We start from the raw sequence: 19,882 nt of genomic DNA on the forward strand, positions 1-19,882 counted from the left end.
ACCCCAGCAACCGCTGCAAACCTCGGAGAGAAAGCTGCCCTCACGTTCCGACCGATGCCAGACAATCCCGCTTCTCCTGTTTGAGTCTGAGTCCCTAGAGACTCGCCCGGATCTGGAGCTCAGAGTCTGAGACTCCCTCGCGATTGAAAACGACAACCGCACCCTCAGCCACCAGCCGGCTCCACACGCACCTCCGTACCTTTGTATTTTCCACACTGCGCCTCCTCTGAGCCTCGGTATGCTGTTCTCTTTCCTTCTAGTTGAAAAATCTCTCCTCAGCCAGCCTTCCTGTGGTTCTGGGTGATGTCCGTTCCGTCTTTTAGTTGTATTTTTGAAGTGGTTGTTTGCGGCAGCAATCTCCGGTGTTTACCTATGCCGCCATCTTGGTTTGTGTTATCTTTTTTTAAATTTGGCAATCTAAGGGAAAAGAGGTCAGTGCCCCTGACTAGTCAGGTATTGCATGTTTTAAAAATTCTTGCAGCACATTGATTGAAAATTGCTGATTTAGCCCAACACTGCCATTAAGAAGGGAGAAAACCAAGGCTCGGATTGAAGTGACTTGGCAAATCACACAGTGAGTTGGCGGGCCCAGGTCAGATAGATCTAGAAATCCTGGCATTGAACCCTTTTTTGAAAAAGTTTATTTTATTTTTTTAATATATTTTTTATTGATTTCAGAGAGGAAGGGAGAGGGAGAGATAGAAACGTCAGTGAGAAGAGAGAATCATTGATTGGCTGTCTCTTGCACACACCCCCACTGGGATCGAGCCTGCAACCTGGGTATGTGCCCTGACCAGGAATTGAACTGTGATCTCCTGGTTCATAGGTAGACGCTCAACCACTGAGCCACACCGACTGGGTTCGCATTGAATCATTTACATCTGCCTCTCATAGGCCTCATGGGTCCAAGACCAGAGAACAGAGGCTTCTTCCTACCCAGTAACCACAAGAAGTTCCCACAGAGGGTGAGATTCCGTGAGCAATCTCTTGGCAAGAACAGCATCCATATATCCTGTGCCACTGTCAGCTGCCCAAGGAAGAACCTCAATGTCTGACTCAGGGGTGGAGGCTGTGGGAGCATCACTGTGCAGTTCCAATATGGCAGTGGCTGCGCCAGGAAACATCTGCTGCTGTTTTGAAGGCACTTCTCTCTGGTGATGAACTCCGAGCCAAGCCTCCTTCTGCATCCTGTCCTTCCGGAGCCCTGGAGGACCTGGGTGTGTGGAGGGGGACAGGGATGGTGGAGACCTGCCTGCCACCAAGGGATGTGGGCCCTGCCGTCTGGCTTCTGTACTCCAAGCCTCAGCTGAGATCATGTGCACAGTTCTGGGAAAAGGCGAATATCCAATCCTATCTGCTTCCCCACTCTTAACTCTGGGCCAGCTAACTTCCCGTTGGCCCCCTTTGTTCTCCCAGAGGGAGCAAAACAAGAGCCAGGAAGAGGCAGGACTGTGCTGCACAGTAGGACTGGCACGGCCTGAGAACCGGGGATTGGGAGGCCAGAGGTGACTTCACATCAGCATCTGCTGTAGCAAAGGTGGACAGCAAGGAGTGTCCAGAGCTGGGTCTGCTTTTTCCTTTGACATCCATGGTGCAACCTTCCCCTTCCACCCTCTATTTTGTCTGCGGGGCCCTTCTTCCCAGCTCTCCACCCTTACTCCCTACCCAGTGCTGGGAGTGTCGGCTGGGTGGGGTCCTCAGTGTTGACTGAAAGTGAACCAGGTGTCAGGCACCTGTGACACAGCACACAGAGGCTGGCGGGGAAAGCACACAAAGCTTGTTAAATTCATGGGAAATTTATATTTTGGTTCCGGGACTGATTCAGAATCTAACAATATTTATTGAACGCTTAGGGGTGGTGTGAGGAATGAGTTCTTCGTGATCATGGTATTGCCCCGTCAGGTAAGCACTGGGATGAGTTCTCGGGCTTCCTGCAGCCCCTTTGAAGCAGAGGATGTGGTGTCAAGGGAGCCCGGCAACACTGACTCAGGCCCCCTCACCACCCAAGGACTGACTTGGTGGCCCACCCACACCATCTCTTGCCACCCTCTCTGCCCCTGCTTGGGAAGCTGTGAAATCACAGCAGCTTAGAGCCCCTCGGGGGATTTGGAAATGGAAAGTATTCCTTGAACTGCTGTTTCATTTTCCAGAGTTGCCGGTGTGGCAGGCATCGCAACGCCCATTTTTTTAAAAAAATATATTTTTATTGATATTTTACAGAGAGGAAGGGAGAGGGATAGAGAGCTAGAAACATTGATGAGAGAGAAACATCGACCAGCTGCCTCCTGCACACCTCCCATTGGGGATGTGCCCGCAACCAAGGCACATGCCCTTGACCGGTATCGAACCTGGGACCTTTCAGTCCGCAGGCCGATGCTCTATCCACTGAGCCAAACCGGTTTTGGCCGCAACGCCCATTTAACAGGCCAGGAAACCGAGGCTCCAAGACATTGACGTAGAAGACCCAGCCCAATTATCATTGTGTATAAGTGACACGTCTTTATCCTTGGTATTCCTGGCTTTCCAGGGGTCCCCTCTGACGCTCCTCAGTCCCTTGCAGGTTGAGTGGCCCCCTGGCTCCACCAACTCAGAGGAAAAGTGGCTACTTGTGAGCTTCACACAGTGCGTCCACCTCCTTCAGGAGCATTTCTATTGCTCCACTAAGCTGGAGGAGAGTTGTGTGTGCTTTTTTCATTTTGTTTTAAATATCTTTTTATTGATTTTGGAGAGGAAGGGAGAGATAGAAACATTAATGATGAGAATCATTGATTGGCTGCCTCCTGAACACCCGCATTGAGGATGGAGCCCGAAACCCAGGCATGAGCCCTGACCAGGAATCAAACTGTGACCTCCTGTTTCATAGGTCAGCGCTCAACCACTGAGCCATCCAGCTGGGCTGGGAGAGTTTTGATAGAAAGCAGCTGGAGAGTCTGGCCCTAGAGCTAAACAGAACTCAAAGCAGGCATAGTGGGCGATGTGACTACTAAGTGTGTGCTTGTATTGTGTGTAGGCGGAAGTCTCAAGATCCTACCCTCCTCCAGAGATGACATAAGAAAAGTAGTGTGTGCCCGGTCAGTGTGGCTCAGTGGTTGAGCATTGACCCATGCACCAAGAGGTCAGGGCACATGCCCAGGTTACTACGGGCTCAGTCCCCAGTAGGGGCCATGCAGGAGGCAGCCCATCGTTGTTTCTTCCTTGTCGACATTTCTCTCTCTCTCCCCCTCTCCCTTTGTCTCTATCTAAAATCAATAAAAACATAAATATTTTTTAAAAGCTCTAAAAAAAAAAAAAAGAAGGTACTGTGTGACCTGAGCAAATTACCTGATTTCTCCATTTCCTTAGCTGTAAAATAATCACATGTATTTGGCTTACTGTAAGAGATGATTAATGTTAATTTCTGACAGTCAATGAAATTATATTCGATGCACAAAATGTGTGGCTTTCAAAAATCTTGGACCTCCCCTTTGTGAAAAGATAAACCCAAGCCCATTCCTCCTTAAACAGAGGCAGAAATTATGACAGCAGCCTGGCACTACAAGCAGAATTTATTACCCAAAGCAGTTTGAGGAATTCCAGGTCACAGTTTTACCTGGTCACGAGAAAATCAGAACCTCTTCGAAGCCACCCTCCACCCCCAGCTGGAGCGAGGGATTAATGGCTGCAGCTAAGTTAAGTCACAGCTGCTATATCCTCATTCCTGAATAATAATCTTAAAGTCACATATGGGCATAATGTGATTGACTCTTACACAGTAAACTTAAAACAAGGTCACAATTTTAGAGAGATTATTCAGATAGAAAGACATCAAGGGTCTTAACTGGCTGAGAAGAGGACGGTTTTCTGTTTATGGTTACCAGAATTACATGGAATTGTATAATAATCCTGTGGGAGTTTGAGCCTAGAAGGGGATGCTATTCCTGTGGTGCATCAACCAAACCCTCCTGGCTAATCAAAGGCATGATTTAAGGTCTCCTGTGAGGGCCCCCTGTGACTCTCCTTAGGCAGGCATCTCCTGGTTGCCTGTGACAAAGAAGCCTGCAGTGGCTGGGGGTGGGGGTCGGTTAGGAAGGTGGCTATTCACCTTGCAAACACAATTCTCAGGGGTTGAAAATGAGGCAGACTTCAGTGTTGAGATGTTCCCTGACTATTTCTACATTTGAGGAATATAAGTTGGTTTGACCTAATGTGGGATTTTGGTTTTATAATTACCCAGCAGGTCAGTCCCTTATTCTCCCTTTGTCATCAAACCAAACAGCACCTATGTCTAAAAACACTGTGCTCTCAGCTAAAACTGCTGACAGCCCCTCATCCCAGGTCCCGAGGGGCAGATTTTCCTGAAAATCAGCTTCTGGACCAGTTACGTCTCGATAAAGTTGTCTCTTCATAACTCAGCCCCCTCAGCCCCCACCTGACCAGTCACGATGGAAGCAGGAACTCAAGGGACAGATTTCTTCCCTCACTTGACTCAGCAGAAACAGGTCATTCTGATTACAAGTTTCTCCAAACTATCCCTGTTTGTGTGTTTAAGGCATACCAACTGCTCTGTGTAAGGCTCTCTGCTTATAATGAATTATTTTAATCACCCTTACTACTTAAAAGAAACTTCTGCCTTAAAGCCCACCCTTGCCTAGCCATTTAGCCCTGAGATGCTGAGAGGGTGGGAATGAGGGCAGAGCCCAATTAACATCAGGGATTCTGGTCATTGGGGTCGCACTTGATCATGACTTTCAACCCCAAACCCTTTTTGGATGTTTCAAAGGCCTCCAGCGCTTTCTCCAGAGGAAACCTATGGGTCACTAAAGACTTCACATTCACAGACTTGGATGCAAGCATTGAAATCGCCATCGGCCATCTGTAAAAAATCACAAGCGTTACATTCAACCTTCAGGAGGAAAGAGCCAGGCCCCCAAATGTACCAAGCACATCAGCTTGGCCATATTCACCGACAGCACTATGGTTCTGCCAGGTCAATTCTACAAACCAAAAATGGAGGGAATGATCTTAGAACTTATCCTTTGGGAGTTCAGAGGCTGTTCCCAAATGCCCACTGGCCCCTCTTCAGTGTCTGCCGTGAAGCCTAGAACTCTTTTGGCATGAAGGCCTGGGGCATATGGAGGTCACTGTGAAAAGGCAGATAAGCCTTAGGGAGGCAGGCCAGGATAATCCAACCACACCCCTAGCAGCGCAGCCTGAGAGAGTTTACCGGAAAACTGGCACTCTGGTGAGGGAATGGTTAGACTCTAAAGGTGCGAGTAAGGAACACTGGGGAACATGGTCCTAGACAGAGCTCCCCAGGGGAGAGGGCGCTGACACAGAATGTGGGCTGAGGCACAATAAGTCTCTCTCACTTCCCAGAGTGGGCCCTGGGGCTCTGGAGTAAGAGGCAAGGGACTTGAGGAGTTCTTGCTGTTGTCCTTTCCCTCCTTCTTCCCTTTGAAGAGGGAAAATGGTCATCAGGCCACTTAAGTAAATGGAAAATAGAGGGCCTGACAGAGACCCAAGAAGAGCATGTTTTAAAATCCCCCTCCTTCCCTCCTCCCTCTGCCATCTCTGCCCTCCTGTTCTTTTACCAGGAATGAATCCTCTCTTTGGACCTCTATCATGTCGCATGGCTATCCATGTGACCACAGAGAGCTCGTCATGAATAAATAGGCAGAGACTCTTAGTCCCAGAGGCCTGCCCTGGTCTTGTTGGCCACTCGCCACCCCACTCACCCACAACATACTCACGTGTTGCAGTATCGAAACACGCCCTTGATATCCACTTCTCGGATGGCTGCATGCACTAGGGGCACATTGACCATCTCAGAACCCAGTCCTACAAGCATCAGGGTCCCACCAGGACAAGTGGCCTGAAGAGGAAGTAAGAACAAGAAAACCTGAAAGATAAGAAAATGCAGACTTCCCGCGCATAGCAGTGTTACAAATATCTTCTGACTGCATCAGGCGAGTATCCAGAAATTCCAGGAATGATTTTCTCTATTCTGCTGAACTCTTCAACACGGTGACCAAACTCAACAGAGCAGCTGAGTAATCATCTTCCTTAAAAATCCTGAAATAATACACTCCACCACTGGAAGACAAGCAAAATGGGAGCATTTTCGCTGTCCACAACATCCCGTGAAATAGCCAAGGTCCTCCAGACCCCAGTGAGAATCTCCCCTACAAACAACATTGATCTTTAGCAACCCTGGCATGTCTTTCAACGCTTTACTAACTCATACCAGATGTTGGCTTCAGCTACTTCCTCATCTCAGCACCTGCTCCTCCCCCAGTGTGCCCACACACAAGACAGGACTTTTGTCAAACCTCTAAGGAACCACCCTCTTGGGGGGTGGGGGGGTGGGGACTATTAAGCACTATACAAATGAGGAGGACTACTGGAAGTTTGTGGTTTAAAAACTGCCTCATACGTGCAAGCTGGCATTTAGGAATATCTCTGTTCCAGAAACATTCATCCAGATAGTATTGGTCATAATGGATTTTGTCTTCCTTGAACATCTATCTGCCTTATCAGTCCCCTCCTGGAGTAGGCCAGAGAGTGCAATTTCTCTTGACAATCTCCACATAACTCCTGTGTTGCGCCTGCTCCGGAGAAGCAGGAAAATGTTGCTGTATCCACTGGAAAAGTGGGAGCGAGAGGTCAAAGTTGTGAGTGAGCCACAGAAAACTGAGAAATGTTCTAGGAAAACTGCTTCCCCACTATTTCCTCTTCACCTGGTGAGGAGGGAGAACACCTCACACTGGCCATCCCAGTTTGCTGGCCACAGACGAATGCTTGGGCTACCTGATTGCTGTTTCATCGGTGTGACCTCTGCCCGGAGGAGATGACATCAATTCTACCCTACGCATTTGCCACTTCTCCTCATGAACATTACCTAGTCATGATCTGGCAGGAAAAGGACTCTCAGGTATGCCCATACAAGGTGCCTCCGCCTAACCTGCCTGCTGATGGGGCAGCCTGTAGCATTCTACAGCACCCGTCATGCATGATGGCTTCACCTCCACTCAGGAGAGGCTCAGGCCTCAGGCCTGGTGAGGCTCTTGGGTCACATTTACCTTCACGGTCACCTCAGGTAGGCTGGTAACTGGGCCCCCACTGTGAACAGCTGGAGATGCCAGCTGTTCCCAGATGCTCTTCAGGCAGGAGAAAAGAGGAAGGAAAGCCTCGAGTTGAGAAGCCATGTCTTTTACTGCCTCTCTGTGCACTGGGGTGGGGGTGGGGGTGATGGTGTGCCTGATCTGCCAACAACTTGAAGACAATAGACGTACCTCACTCACTATCATAGACCTCGAAGTGCCCAAGACATGTCATGAACTGACTGATCATACCCATCACCTCTGAGTTTTGGTTTCTCTTGGTCCCGGGGCGAGGGTGCCATCTGTTCCTTCCTCCTGTCACCATTTAATCTGTCCCTGATGCCATGGGCATCTTGGTAGGAGGAGGGCTTGGCAGCTCTGCCAGGTACCGGGCCGGAGGGCCATGCCACACTGACCTCAGGGTTCAGCTTTTCCTGGAATGTCTTGCGTGGTTCCAAGTGCCCTTGTGTGTGACCCAGCTGTGACTCAGAAGGAAGGAGGAAGCCCAACTGCTGTGGGGAAACAGTCTGGGAGGCAGGGCAGGAGTCCCCGTGGTGGCAGGTGCAGCCAGTGCTCTCCCCAGCCCCACCCCTCCCACCTGAGCATGATTGCCCACGGGCTTCTTGTCCTTTCTTTCCCTTCCTCTCCTAAGCAGCGGGCAGAGTAAGGAAAGCACAGGCATTGGGGAAGTGTGCTCAAGGCAAGCCACTAGACCTCTCGTAATATGATGACTCATTTCAAGGCTACTGTGCAGATTGGGGATATCATGTTTATAAAACACCTAGCAGAAAACCTGGCACACGGTGAGGCTTGGAACCTGGAACGTATTCTTTGTCTCCTCTTTTCCTCATACTTTGACATGTCAATGCTACTTCCCCTCTCCACCTCCCTGCCAACTTCTCATAAATTACAGGTGAGTCCAAGAGGGACTTACCAGGTATTGATAGCACATCCCCTCCTAATTCTGGGAGAGGACAACAGTAGCCAACTGTGGCCCTGAAAACTCACCTTTGTGAACTATTGGCTGTCACTTTCTAAATGACTTAAAGACCACAGTTTTCCTCAATAAAACAGGATAAGAGTTTCCCACACTTAAGACACGCTTCCCCGTTCCTCCTACTGATCCTTTATCAAGAGTACAACTTTTATGATCACAGATATGGTCGGGACAGAAAACCCTGACGTGTGGGTCACTTATCTTCCAAGGACTGTGTATATTTGTTACCTTGTTTAACCCTCACAATTACCCAATGTGAATGTTAGGCAAGTGCCACTATCTCCACAAGAGAGATAAGAAAGCAGAGATACAAAGAAATCACTTAATTTCGATGGGGGACCACAGAGCAAGGCTGTAGAGAAGCTTGATCCTAGGACCCCTGACTTCTCAGTTCACTACCCCCATGGATTCCCAGCCCTGCCCACATCCCACTCACGTAGATGCCCGCCTGGATGGCGGCCTCCGCCCCAGTGCACTCGATGGTGACTTCTGGCTTGCACCCCAGGAGACCTTCCACTTTACTGGCGATTTCCTGCGGGCTCTCCTTGGTGATCTGGAGGACAAAGTCAGCCCCAACTTCCTTGGCTTTAGACAACCGAGAGGCAGACAGATCTAAAGTCGAAAAAAGGTTTTCTTCAAACTGAGAAACTGGATGTCGGATTAGAAAGAAAATTAAAACGGAGGTGCAGCCCTGGCTTAGTTGGTTGAGCGCAGTCCCGTGCACTGGGCTCCATCCCAGTAGGGGGCTTGCAGGAGGCAGCCAATTGACGTTTCTCTCCCTCTTTCTCTAAAATCAGTAAAAACATATTTTTCACACACTCCCATACACACACATATCTAATTACACGCGCGCACACACTCTCTTCAAACACACACTTTCACAGATACCTTCTATACACACTCTGATAGCTTCTCCTCACACCCTTCTGCATTCCCACTACCCTATTCATCCACAAACCTGCACACCACACAACTCTACACACTCATCCACACATACTGTGATAACCTCTTCTCACACATATGCACACTCTCAGATACCTTACACACACACAAATATTCTCTCTAACAGATGCCTTCTCCACATACACACACCCTTTGATACCCCATGTGCTTCCAAACACACCCACACATGCTGTTGGATACCCTCAGCTCACACATATACACTCATGTCTCTCACTCATAGCACACACCTCACACACAAACATCCTTATAAATATATTATACTTCCCACTAACTTCACATCACATATATACACACAAACACACCCCCTGTCTCCTGGACTTAGACAAATGAACCAAGGGCTGAGCCTCGTTTTAGGACTAAGTAGGCAGTATGGGCATCTCAGGTCCATACATAAAGAGCCAGGTCTCCTTCTCCCAGCAGCTTCAAAGAAGAGTGTCCTCCTGAGCTCTGACTTGGTCATCCCCTGAGTGGGCTTCTCAACCTTGGAACCCAGAGAAAAGGGGAGAAAGCCCTTCAGAAACCCAGTACCCGCTGAAGGGAATAGGTCTTATGCTTCTGCCTCAAACTATAGGCCCAACTGTTTTCCCCCTCAAGGATATTTTTAAAAAGAAAACCTTACCAGTCACCACCACTTGAGCTGCGCCCATTGCCTTGGCCACCAGCAAATTGACCAATCCAATTGGCCCTAAATAAAGCAGGAAATGGAAGACGTTTGTGAAAGATGAAACACAGTTCTTCCCCCTTTGCAGGCCAAACAAGAGCCATATCTTTTTTTTTTTTTCAAATTAATGAGTCATCTAATTAATAAGCCAGTGACTGAGAGGGAGTTATGGCTCCAAATCTCCCAGTCCCAAAATGGTGGCACATCAGGCTTATATAGGCAAATATTACAAAGGTATCGATTACATCTTTGGGTTTGGAATGAGGAACCTAGTTTGCACAAAGCACTTACAGAAGTGAAATTGAGCAAGTTAGTTATCTGTAAGATTAATTATAGTTTTGGGTCTTCAGATCACTGAATCAACGGAAACACATTATCTGGAGCCAAGAGCCATATCTTTTGTATACCTCTAGCATCTATCCTAGTGCCTGACACATAATGAGATCTTAACAACAGTTTACTGAATCACGAGTAAATAAGTACATGAGGAATTATTTGCTTGTAGGGCTGGATTCTGCTTGGTATTCTCCTTAACAGAGTTATCAACTTTCCACTTACTCTTTGGTACTGTGTGGGGATAATGTCAAAGAACCAGAGGGTTCAAGGAAGCATACATTTTCTCAGAGGTTATCTCAGAAGGTCTGGATACATTTTCCTGTTCTCTCTTTGACCCCTACCTCCCTAGAACCCATCACACCTTCCCAAGGAGAGACATATTGTTTTATGTGCCCTGCGAGGACCAGCCTGGAGTATCCTTAAGTGAGCTGGCTCCCTGAGTTGAGGCAGCTGTTCAGGCAGCCCCAAGATGTTCAGGTGACTAAGAATCAGCTTGGAGACCACCTGCTTCCCCACAGTATCTACCTGCTAGATGGCATGATGGTTTTAATACAAAAATCCACAAAATAAGGCTTTTCAGAAAATCTTTGGGGATTTTCTTTTTGGAAAATAATTTTGTGAGTTCCCCTAGAAAGCAAAACACTGGAAAATACCTGAAATGACCAACAAAGGAATTAATTAAATAAACTACTGTGGGATACTACACAGTTAATAAAAAAAATTATGTCATAACTCTTTTATATCTGACATGAAAAAAATGTTAATAATATATATTTTTTAAAAGAGTAGTTAAAGAATAAAAAAGTATATTCAACATGATCTTAGTGAAAAAAAGAAAAGAAAAGAAAAGAAAAGAAAAGAAAAGAAAAGAAAAGAAAAGAAAAGAAAGGCTCTACACCAAAATGTTAATAGTGATTCTCTTGGGCTGATGGGTCTATGGGTAAATTTCTGTGTATGCACATATGGTGTGTATGACTTGTCTTTTTTTTCCCTTTAATCCTCTCCTGAGGACATGTTTAGAGAGAGAGGGAAAGAGGGAGAAAGAAATGATTAGTTGCCTTCCATATATGCCCCAACCGGGGATTGAACCAGGTATGTGCCCTGACTGAGAATCGAACTGGCAACTTTTGATGTACAGGATAAGGCTCCAACCCACCTGAGCCACTCCAGCTGGGCTGACTTATCTTTTCTGCCTATAACAAAAAGGGGCAAAAAGGTATTTTAAAAATCTGTCACCTGAATCCGACGGCCTGCTCGCATACTGAAGCAAGTCTGTTCTATACCCATCACCGTACTTAGGAAGCCCTGTGGTCATGTATTTGGCTCTGCCAAAGAAAAATCAGCGCCCAGCCAGTGTCGCTCAGTGGTTGAGCGTCGACATATAAACCAGGAGGTCGTGGTTAGATTCCCGGTCAGGGCACATGTCCGGGTTGCAGGCTTGGTCCCAGTGTGGGGTGTACAGGAGGTAGCTGATCAATGATTCTCTCTCATCATTGATGTTTCTATTTCTTTCTCCCTCTCCCTTCTTCTCTGAAGTGAATAAAAATATTTTTTAATAAAGAAAAGAAAAATTATTCACAAAATTGTGTGAGGATTAACTCAAAATGGATTGAAGTCTTGAACATAGACCTGAAACTATAAAACTCCTAGACGAAAATATAGGCAGTAAGCTCCTTGACATCAGTCTTGGCAAATTTTTTTGGATTTGACACCAAAAGCAAAGGCAATAAAAGCAAAAATAAACAGGTAGGACTATATCAAACTAAAAAGCTTCTGCACAGCAAAAGAAACCGTCAATAATGAAAAAGGCAATCTAGCCCTAACCGGTTTGGCTCAGTGGATAGAGCATCTGCCTGTGGACTCAAAGGTCCCAGGTTCGATTCCGGTCAAGGGCATGTACCTTGGTTGTGGGCACATACTCAGTAGGGAGTGGGCAGGAGGCAGCTGATCGATGTTTCTCTTTCATCTATGTTTTTAACTCTCTATCCCTCTCCCTTCCTTTCTGTAAAAAAATCAATAAAATATATATATTTTTGAAAAAGGCAATCTACCATATAGGAAAAAATATTTGCAAACCATATACTATTTGTTAAGGAGTTAATATCCAAAAGATATAAAGAACTCATACAACTCAACATAAATAATAAATAATTCAATTATTTCCTGGTCAAGGGCACATACCTGGGTTGCAGGTTCAATCCCTGGCCTGGGGAATGTATGGGAGGCAACCAATCAATGTGCCTCTCTCACATCAGTGCCTATCTGTCTCTCTCTGTCCCTTGCTACTTCCCTTTCAATCTCCCTAAAAATCAACAGAAAAAACTTCCTCAAATGAGGATTAACAATAACAACAACAAAAAGTGGGCAGAGGATCTGAATAGACATTTTTTCAAAGAAGACATACAAATGGCCAATAGGTACATAGAAAAAAGTGTTTAACATCACTAATTATTAGGGAAATGCAAATCAAAAAAACAATGAACTATCACCTCAGATCTGTTACAATGGCTGCTATTATAAAAAATAAGAAATAGCAGGTGTTGGGAAGATGTGCAGAAAAGGGAACCTTCATACACTATTGGTGGTATTTTAAATTGGTGCAGCCACTATGGAAAACAGTATGGAGATTCCTCAAAAAAACTAAAAATACAACTATTAAGTGATCCAGCAATTCCACTTCTGAGTATTTATCTGAAAAAAAAAAAAAAAAAGAAAAGAAAACACTAACTCAAAAAGATGTGTGTGCCACCATGGTCATTGCAGTATTGTTTACAATAGCCAAGACATCGAAACAACTTAAGTGTCCATCAATGGATGAGTGGATAAAGAAGATATGGTATATATACAATGAAATATTACTCAGCCATAAAAATAAGGAAATCTTGCTATTTGTGACAACATGGATGGCCTTTGAGGGCATTATGCTAAGTAAAATAAGTCAGACAGAGAAAAACAAATATCATATGGAGAAAGATAAATACCATATGATTTCACTTTATGCGGACTCTAATACAAACAAAAAATCCCAAGCTAAAAGATATAGAGAACAGGGTGGTTGCTAGAGGAAGGGAGTGAGAGGGTGAGTGAAATGGGTAAAGGGGGTCAAAAGGTACAAACTTTCAGTTATAAATAAGTCATGTGGATATAATGTGTAGCATGGTAACTATCCTATATAATAAAAGGGTAATATGCAAATTGACCCTAACAGTAGAACAACTGGGAATGACTGGTCACTATGACACACACTGACCACCAGGGGGCAGACGCTCAATGCAGGAGCTGCCCTCTGGTGGTCAGGGCGCTCTCACATGGGAAGAGCTCTGCTCAGCCACAAGCCAGGCTGATGGCTGCCAGTACAGCGGTGGTGGTGGGATCCTCTCCCCCTCCTCAGCAGTGCTAAGGATGTCCGACTGCAGCTTAGGCCTGCTCCCTGCTGGCAAGTGGACATCCCCCGAGGGCTCCCGGGCTGCCAGAGGGATGTCTGACTGCCAGCTTAGGCCCAATCCCCCGGGGAGTGGGCCTAAGCCAGCAGGTGGACATCCCCCGAGGGGTCCCAGACTGCGAGAGGTCACAGGCCGGGCTGAGGGACCCCCCCCCCCGAGTGCACAAATTTTTGTGCACTGGGCCTCTAGTCCTATATAATAAAAGGGTAATATGCAAATTGACGGGAACAACTGGTCGCTATGACGTGCACTGACCACCAGGAGGCAGACGCTCAATACAGGAGCTACCACCTGGTGGTCAGTGAGCTTCCACAGGATGAGTGCTGCTCAGCCAGAAGCCAGCTCATGGTTGGCCAGCACAGGGGACCAGGCCCAAGTTGTTAGTTGGACATCCCTCAAGGCCTCCCAAGCTGCCAGAGGGATGTCTGATCTCTCAGGGCACGGGCCTAAGCCAGCAGGTGGACATCCCCCAAGGGCTCCTGGACTGCGAGAGGGTGCAGGCCGGGCTGAGGGACACCACCCCTGCCCCCCCTCCCCCGAGTGCATGAATTTTTGTGCACCGGGCCTCTAGTAGTTAATAATACTGTATTGCATATTTGAAAATTTCTAAGAGAGTAAATCTTAAAAGTTCTCATCCCAAGTAAAGGAAACTTGGTAACCATCTAGTGATAGATATTAACTAGACTTATTGTGGTGGTCATTTTGCAATACTGTTGACCCTTGAACAACAAAGGTTTGAACCATGCAGGTCCAACTTATATGCTGATTTTTTTTAAATAAACACCTACAGTACTATAAATGTGTTTTCTCTATCTTATGATTTTCTTAACATTTGTTTTTCTCTAGCTTACTTTATTGTAATACATGTAACATGCAAAATATGTTTTAATAGACTGTTTATGTCAGGGGTCCCCAAACTATGGTCCGCGGGCCACATGCAAATACAAATATTGTATTTGTTCCCATTTTGTTTTTTTACTTCAAAATAAGATATGTGCAGTGTGCATAGGAATTTGTTCATAGTTTTTTTTTAAACTATAGTCCGGCCCTCCAACGGTCTGAGGGACAGTGAACTGGCCCCCTGTTTAAAAAATTTGAGGACCCCTGGTTTATGTTATTGGTGAAGCTTCCAGTCAACCGTAAGCTATTAGTAAAGTTTTGGGGGAATCAAAACTTATATGTGGATGTCCCTAACCCCAGTGTTGTTCACAAGTCACCTGTATATACAAATATCAAGTAATTACATTGTACACCTGAAACTAACGTTACATGTCAATTATACACCCTCCCTCCCAAAGTGTATGAGGAACACCAGATCATACCCAACAGGAGTAGGAGCATGTTGTCTAAGTCACCAGCAGTTAGAAGTCTAGAGTGATTCCATCTGAGGCTGCTAGGGTTTGTTTGGGTGGAGGAGAGAAGGCAGCTTCCCAGTGCAAGCAGAGTGCTGGCTCATGGCGGGGCTGGGCTCTACTCCTTTCACTGGTGGTGAGCAGGGCCCACCTCATTCCTGGATGGACCAGAAGGCCACTTCTCTGGTATGATTTAGAAGTTTTCCAAAGTTGTTCTTCCCTTTACTATCAAAAATAATTCCCTAGCCCTAGCCAGTTTGGCTCAGTGAATAGAGTGTCGGCCTGTGGACTAAAGGGTCCCAGGTTCAATTCCGGTCAAGGGCACATACATAGGTTGCAGGCTTGATCCTTGGCCCTGGTTGGGGTGCATGCAGAAGGCAACCAACCAATGTGACTCTCTCATCATTGATGTTTCTGTCTCTCTCCCTCTTCTTTCCTCTCTGAAATCAATACAAATATTTTTAAAATATTTCCCTAGTTTCCTGTCAAGGGTTGAAATGTAATCCCAGGTTGCATTCTTTAAACAAATAAAAGGGTCCTGTTGCCTAGGAAATAACATCATTTCTGCAGATATTCATTTATTTAGCAAAGTGCTAGCCACTGGGGGAATGGGACATTGTAATCCTTTCCTACCCAGAAAGATCCCAGGACCAATTTCAAATTTCATCCTTTGGAGGGGGAATGAGATGGGCAGAGGTGCCCCCACATTCTCCCTTAATGAACTCATAAGTAGGGTATCGTCTGTTTCTTACCAGCTCCGCATACAAAGACCTTGTTCCCCAGGGTGACTCCAGCTCGCCGGCAGGTATGGATCCCCACAGACAGTGGCTCAATCAGGGCCCCTTCCTCAAAGGTGACATTGTCAGGAAGCCTGGGGAGTCAGCCGTTCAACACACTCAGTTAGTCCCTCTGGGTTGACAATCATTTATTGAGCATTTATTTATGTGGCGGGCAATGTGCTAAGCAATTTATGTAAATTCACTCATGTAAATCCTCAGATTACATGTAGTAGGTAGTATTATTCCTATTTTACAGACAAGGAAACTGAGGCTTGGAGGATTAAATAACTTGCTCTAAAGGTTCAAAACTAGTGAGAGGCTCAAAGGATTTGAAATTGAAACCAGATACAGCATACCCATAAGCCTCATCCCAGCATCTCATTTTTTTTCTCTCAAGCAATCCCGACTATCAGCAGCTTTGAAAAATAGTGATTTAGAAGCTGGCGTCACTCTGTTCATTGTCTCCCCATTACACGTTCCAGAAGAACCACATCGGATGGCAGCAGCTGCCTGGCTGTCCCGGGCCTGGGTAAGGTGGGGAAAGCACCTGTCTGTACACAGCTGGTGAAATGCTGTGTCACCTTCCTTCACCACGGGGCTCTTGGTTTTCACTTCCAAGTCCACGGGTATCTTGATCCTTTTAACCATCCTACTGATGATGACAGCAAACATTTGCCTAAGGCTTTACAGATTAGCCAGCTTTCTCTTCCATTATCTCATTTAATCCTCACCATGACCTTGTTAGGTGAGAAGGACAGGCTTTATTTTTACCTTCATTTTACAGAAGAGAAAACTGAAGCTCAATGACATTAAGAGACTTGCCCAAGGTTAAAATGCTAGTGGGTGGAAAAGCAAGGTTTGAACCCAGGGCTCCTGATTCCACATTCTCTGCCAGTCCCATTATTAGCTGACTCTTGGTACAAATAGCTCTGTAGTTAATATTTAATTTCTGCTAGTTCTTAACCGTCCAGTATTTATTTATTCAGTGCCTCCAAAAACTCCACATAAAAACCCTCAAGTTAAAAAAAAACAAACAACACCAAAAACAAACCCCTCAAGTTCCAGCCTTGGCTGGTGTGGTTCAGTTGGTTGGGCTTCGTCCCAAGCACCCAGAGGTCACTGGTTCGTTTCTTTGTAGGGTACATGTTCGGGTTTCCGGCTTGATCTCCAGTAGGGTGTGTGTAGAAGGCAGCTGATTGATGTTGCACTATCACATCAATGTTTCTCTCCCTCTCCTTTCCTGTCTCTCCAAAAATCAGTAAAATATCTTTAAAAAAAGAAAGAAAGAAAACCCTCAAGTTCCAAAAAGAAATAACAGTGGCAGCCAAACCATGTGCTCATCCTCATTACCTTCTGTCATGGTTCACGATCCCCAAAGAATAAATAGCAAGGCCTGCAGATGGCCTGGCTGCCACCCAACACCCTTTTCTTCCCTCCCCTCTGCTTCTCTCACATCATTTCCCCACTCCTATCCACCCTCCTGCTCTGAGTGCTGTCATCACCCCTTCTACTCACCCCATCAACTCTATGAAAAAAAGTTGGAAATGGAATCATGAAAATTCCCACTCTCATGAACTGCCAACCACACCCTCTCAGACACATCTGCCCCTTCCCAGTTGGGCCTTCCCTAAAGCTTGTATTGGATCTAACCTGAGGGTGGCCTTTGGTCAGGAGCTGCGTGCTTCTCTCCCCTTCACTCTGACTTCCCTTTGGAATGAGAGCACCAAGGATAAAGGGACTGGGGATGGTGCTAAGAGAGGATTGCAATCTGGGAGATCTCACACATGCAGCCATAGCCAGCAGCATGGAGGCAGAAGCGCCAGGGGGAGTCCTGGGGCTCAGCCCCTTTGCCACTGACCTTGAGAGAGTTACTGGGTCATCCTTTCCCAAATTTGTTCACTGGGGGTTGAGGGAGGAGGGGGATGAGAAGGAAAGATGAGTGTCTTCCCAGCCCTAATCTTTCATGACTATAAACACCAGAGAATGACAAGGCAATTTGGTGGTTTTCACAATAGGGTTCAGGGAACAGGCAAAAGGGTTAAAGAATAATTAAGCCAAGGAGGAAGCAGGAAGATAAACTGAATAAGGTGGGTAGGAAAATAAATAGACTGGTAGAGAAACCAGAGAGAAGGGCTTGCGCCCATGGGCTGGGGACACAGCCAGAAAGAACCCTGCGAGGAGAGGAGAGGCAGGGGTTGCATGTCCCCTAGAGGGCCTCCCCCTTCCTCCCATCACCATCGCCAGCCGGAACACCCTCCCACAGCATTCCCTACAAAGCATCCCTCACGCCTCCCCAGCCCAAGGCTGTCTTTCCGGGCTAACCCTGTTCTAACCCCTGGACTCAAGGCCATGGCTATGACATGATGGCACCATTTATTGAGCACCTCCTTTGTGCCAGGACTCATGTTGAGCACTTGATATGCTTTTCTCATTAAATCCTGTCAATTCTATGCATTTCATCAGATTGGTTCTATTATCATCTCCATTTTACAGGCAAGGATACTGAGTTTACCAAGTTTAAGTAACTTGTTCAAGGTCACGCTGTTGGTAAATGGCAGAGATTAGTGGTTAGTTTCGAGCTTTACCTCTTTGTTCTTCTGCCTTCAACAAAAACTTTGTTTGGTGCCCTGAGTTGGAAAGGGCCCAGGAAAGGTGGTTCTGGAACTACTTGCTAAAAGGTGGACTCTGCCCACAAAACCTGTTTTCTTCTAGAGCAGGTTTGGATGTTGACTTAATTAAACTCATCATGAGGTCTCCAGCCTGTGACTCCTCTCAAGGTTTCCAGTGGGCACTTGAAAACTCAGATCTGTCAGACTGCCCTTGTGATTGGCATCAAGCCTCCATCGGACAAGCCCCATCCTGGCTGACAGCGCCACTGCTGGGGCCGGGCTGGGGTGGGAGGAATCAGAAGGAAAGTGGCACAGCAGCACCCCAGAGCTCCAAGGGCTGGGGCCATGTAGGAGGTACAGCACTCTGCTTCTGCCAGCCAGACACAACTTCTCACCCCAAAACCATTTTGAATGTTGGGGTCGTGCAGTGAACACAGGGCAGGAGTTCAAGAATCACAGCTTGACTCCTGGTTCTGCTCTGTGCCAAGCCTGTTAGCCTCCTCCTGCCTCTGCTAACTCTTGCAATAAACTGCACAACTGGGCCCTGGCTGGTTTGGTTCAGTGGATAGAGCATCGGCCTGTGGACCAAAGGGTCCCGGGTTTGATTCCAGTCAAGGGTATGTTCCTTGGTTGCAGGCTCCTCCCTGGCCCAGGCCCTGGCTGGGGCTCGAGCAAGAGGCAACCAATCGATGTGTTTCTCTCACATTGATGTTTCTCTCTGTCTTTCCCTCTCTCTTCCACTCTCTCTAAAAGATCAATGGGAAAATATCCTCAGGTGAGGATTAACAAAAAAGTAAAACTAACTAAATAAATAAATAATAAATAGACTGCAGACCTGGTGCCCACCTCATCACTGTCCTTTCGGAGTAAGATAAGGCGTGCAAAGCACTTACTAGCACATGGCCCGGCACATAGTAATAATAACTGTGACTTTCCATGCATTGTCTTATTTAATCATCTGAAGCAGAGGAAGGTTAAGTCATTTCCCCAGTTACTCGCTAGGAGGGAGTGAATCCAGGGCCCCAAAGTCCTGTGCTGGCTCCTTGCCAGGCCTCCTCAGTAAGCCCCCCACAAGGCCACTGCTGTTAAAAGTTCTCCTGTAGCTGCAGTGGAAACCAATAATGGAAGATGAACCACAACAAGTTATCACCAGGATGGCTGGAAAGGAGTGAGTGACTTTAGCGACCGTTTTCTATTGCTGCTCTGGGTGAGGGAAAGTTAGACTGAAAGACTAAAACCAAGCACTGTGAGTCAGTCTTAGTGCTAGTCAGCCTGCCCTCCCTCCGCCCACCCAGGAGAGCAGGCCCACTATGGAGATGCCTCATGTCTGGAATTAAGTGCTAAAAAGAACCAAGTTACCACAGGAAAGTAGAAGAAAGAACACCAAACAAATGGAGGGAGAGAGGTCCCAGGTGGCAAGGCTGGGCTGGGCACTAACTTGTAGCAGAAGTTGGCATCGTGCTTATAGAACCGGCAGAGGTTCCCATCATCGGGGGGCGTGGCACAGAAGAAGATGGTTGGTGACAGGTTGTATCGGCCAATCTTGCAAAATTCATCGATTTCTCGAGGAGCACCAGGCTCGATGGCAACGCGATCACCTGGAGAGGAAAACAGGAGCAGGCACAGAGGTGCTGTGAGGGGGCACAGGCTCATGGGCAGATAC

The 19,882-nt window shown here is 46.7% G+C and overlaps 1 protein-coding gene across 1 annotated transcript in view; it reads right to left on the reverse strand.

Moving 5' to 3' along the window:
* Positions 1-3,527: 3,527 nt before the first annotated feature.
* SORD (sorbitol dehydrogenase) overlaps positions 3,528-19,882 on the reverse strand; it is a 35,491-nt gene continuing 19,136 nt past the window's right edge. Inside the window, exons 5-9 of the mRNA XM_005877526.2 lie at positions 15,584-15,702; positions 9,659-9,724; positions 8,513-8,688; positions 5,730-5,851; positions 3,528-4,852 (exon numbers count right to left, since the gene is read on the reverse strand). Of these exons, the coding sequence (XP_005877588.1) occupies positions 4,687-4,852; positions 5,730-5,851; positions 8,513-8,688; positions 9,659-9,724; positions 15,584-15,702 (649 nt within the window). The 3' untranslated portion in view covers positions 3,528-4,686. The remainder of the gene's footprint in view (positions 4,853-5,729; positions 5,852-8,512; positions 8,689-9,658; positions 9,725-15,583; positions 15,703-19,882) is intronic.

This window comes from Myotis brandtii, unplaced genomic scaffold (assembly GCF_000412655.1).
Source record: "Myotis brandtii unplaced genomic scaffold, ASM41265v1 scaffold521, whole genome shotgun sequence".
Lineage (NCBI taxonomy): Eukaryota > Metazoa > Chordata > Mammalia > Chiroptera > Vespertilionidae > Myotis > Myotis brandtii.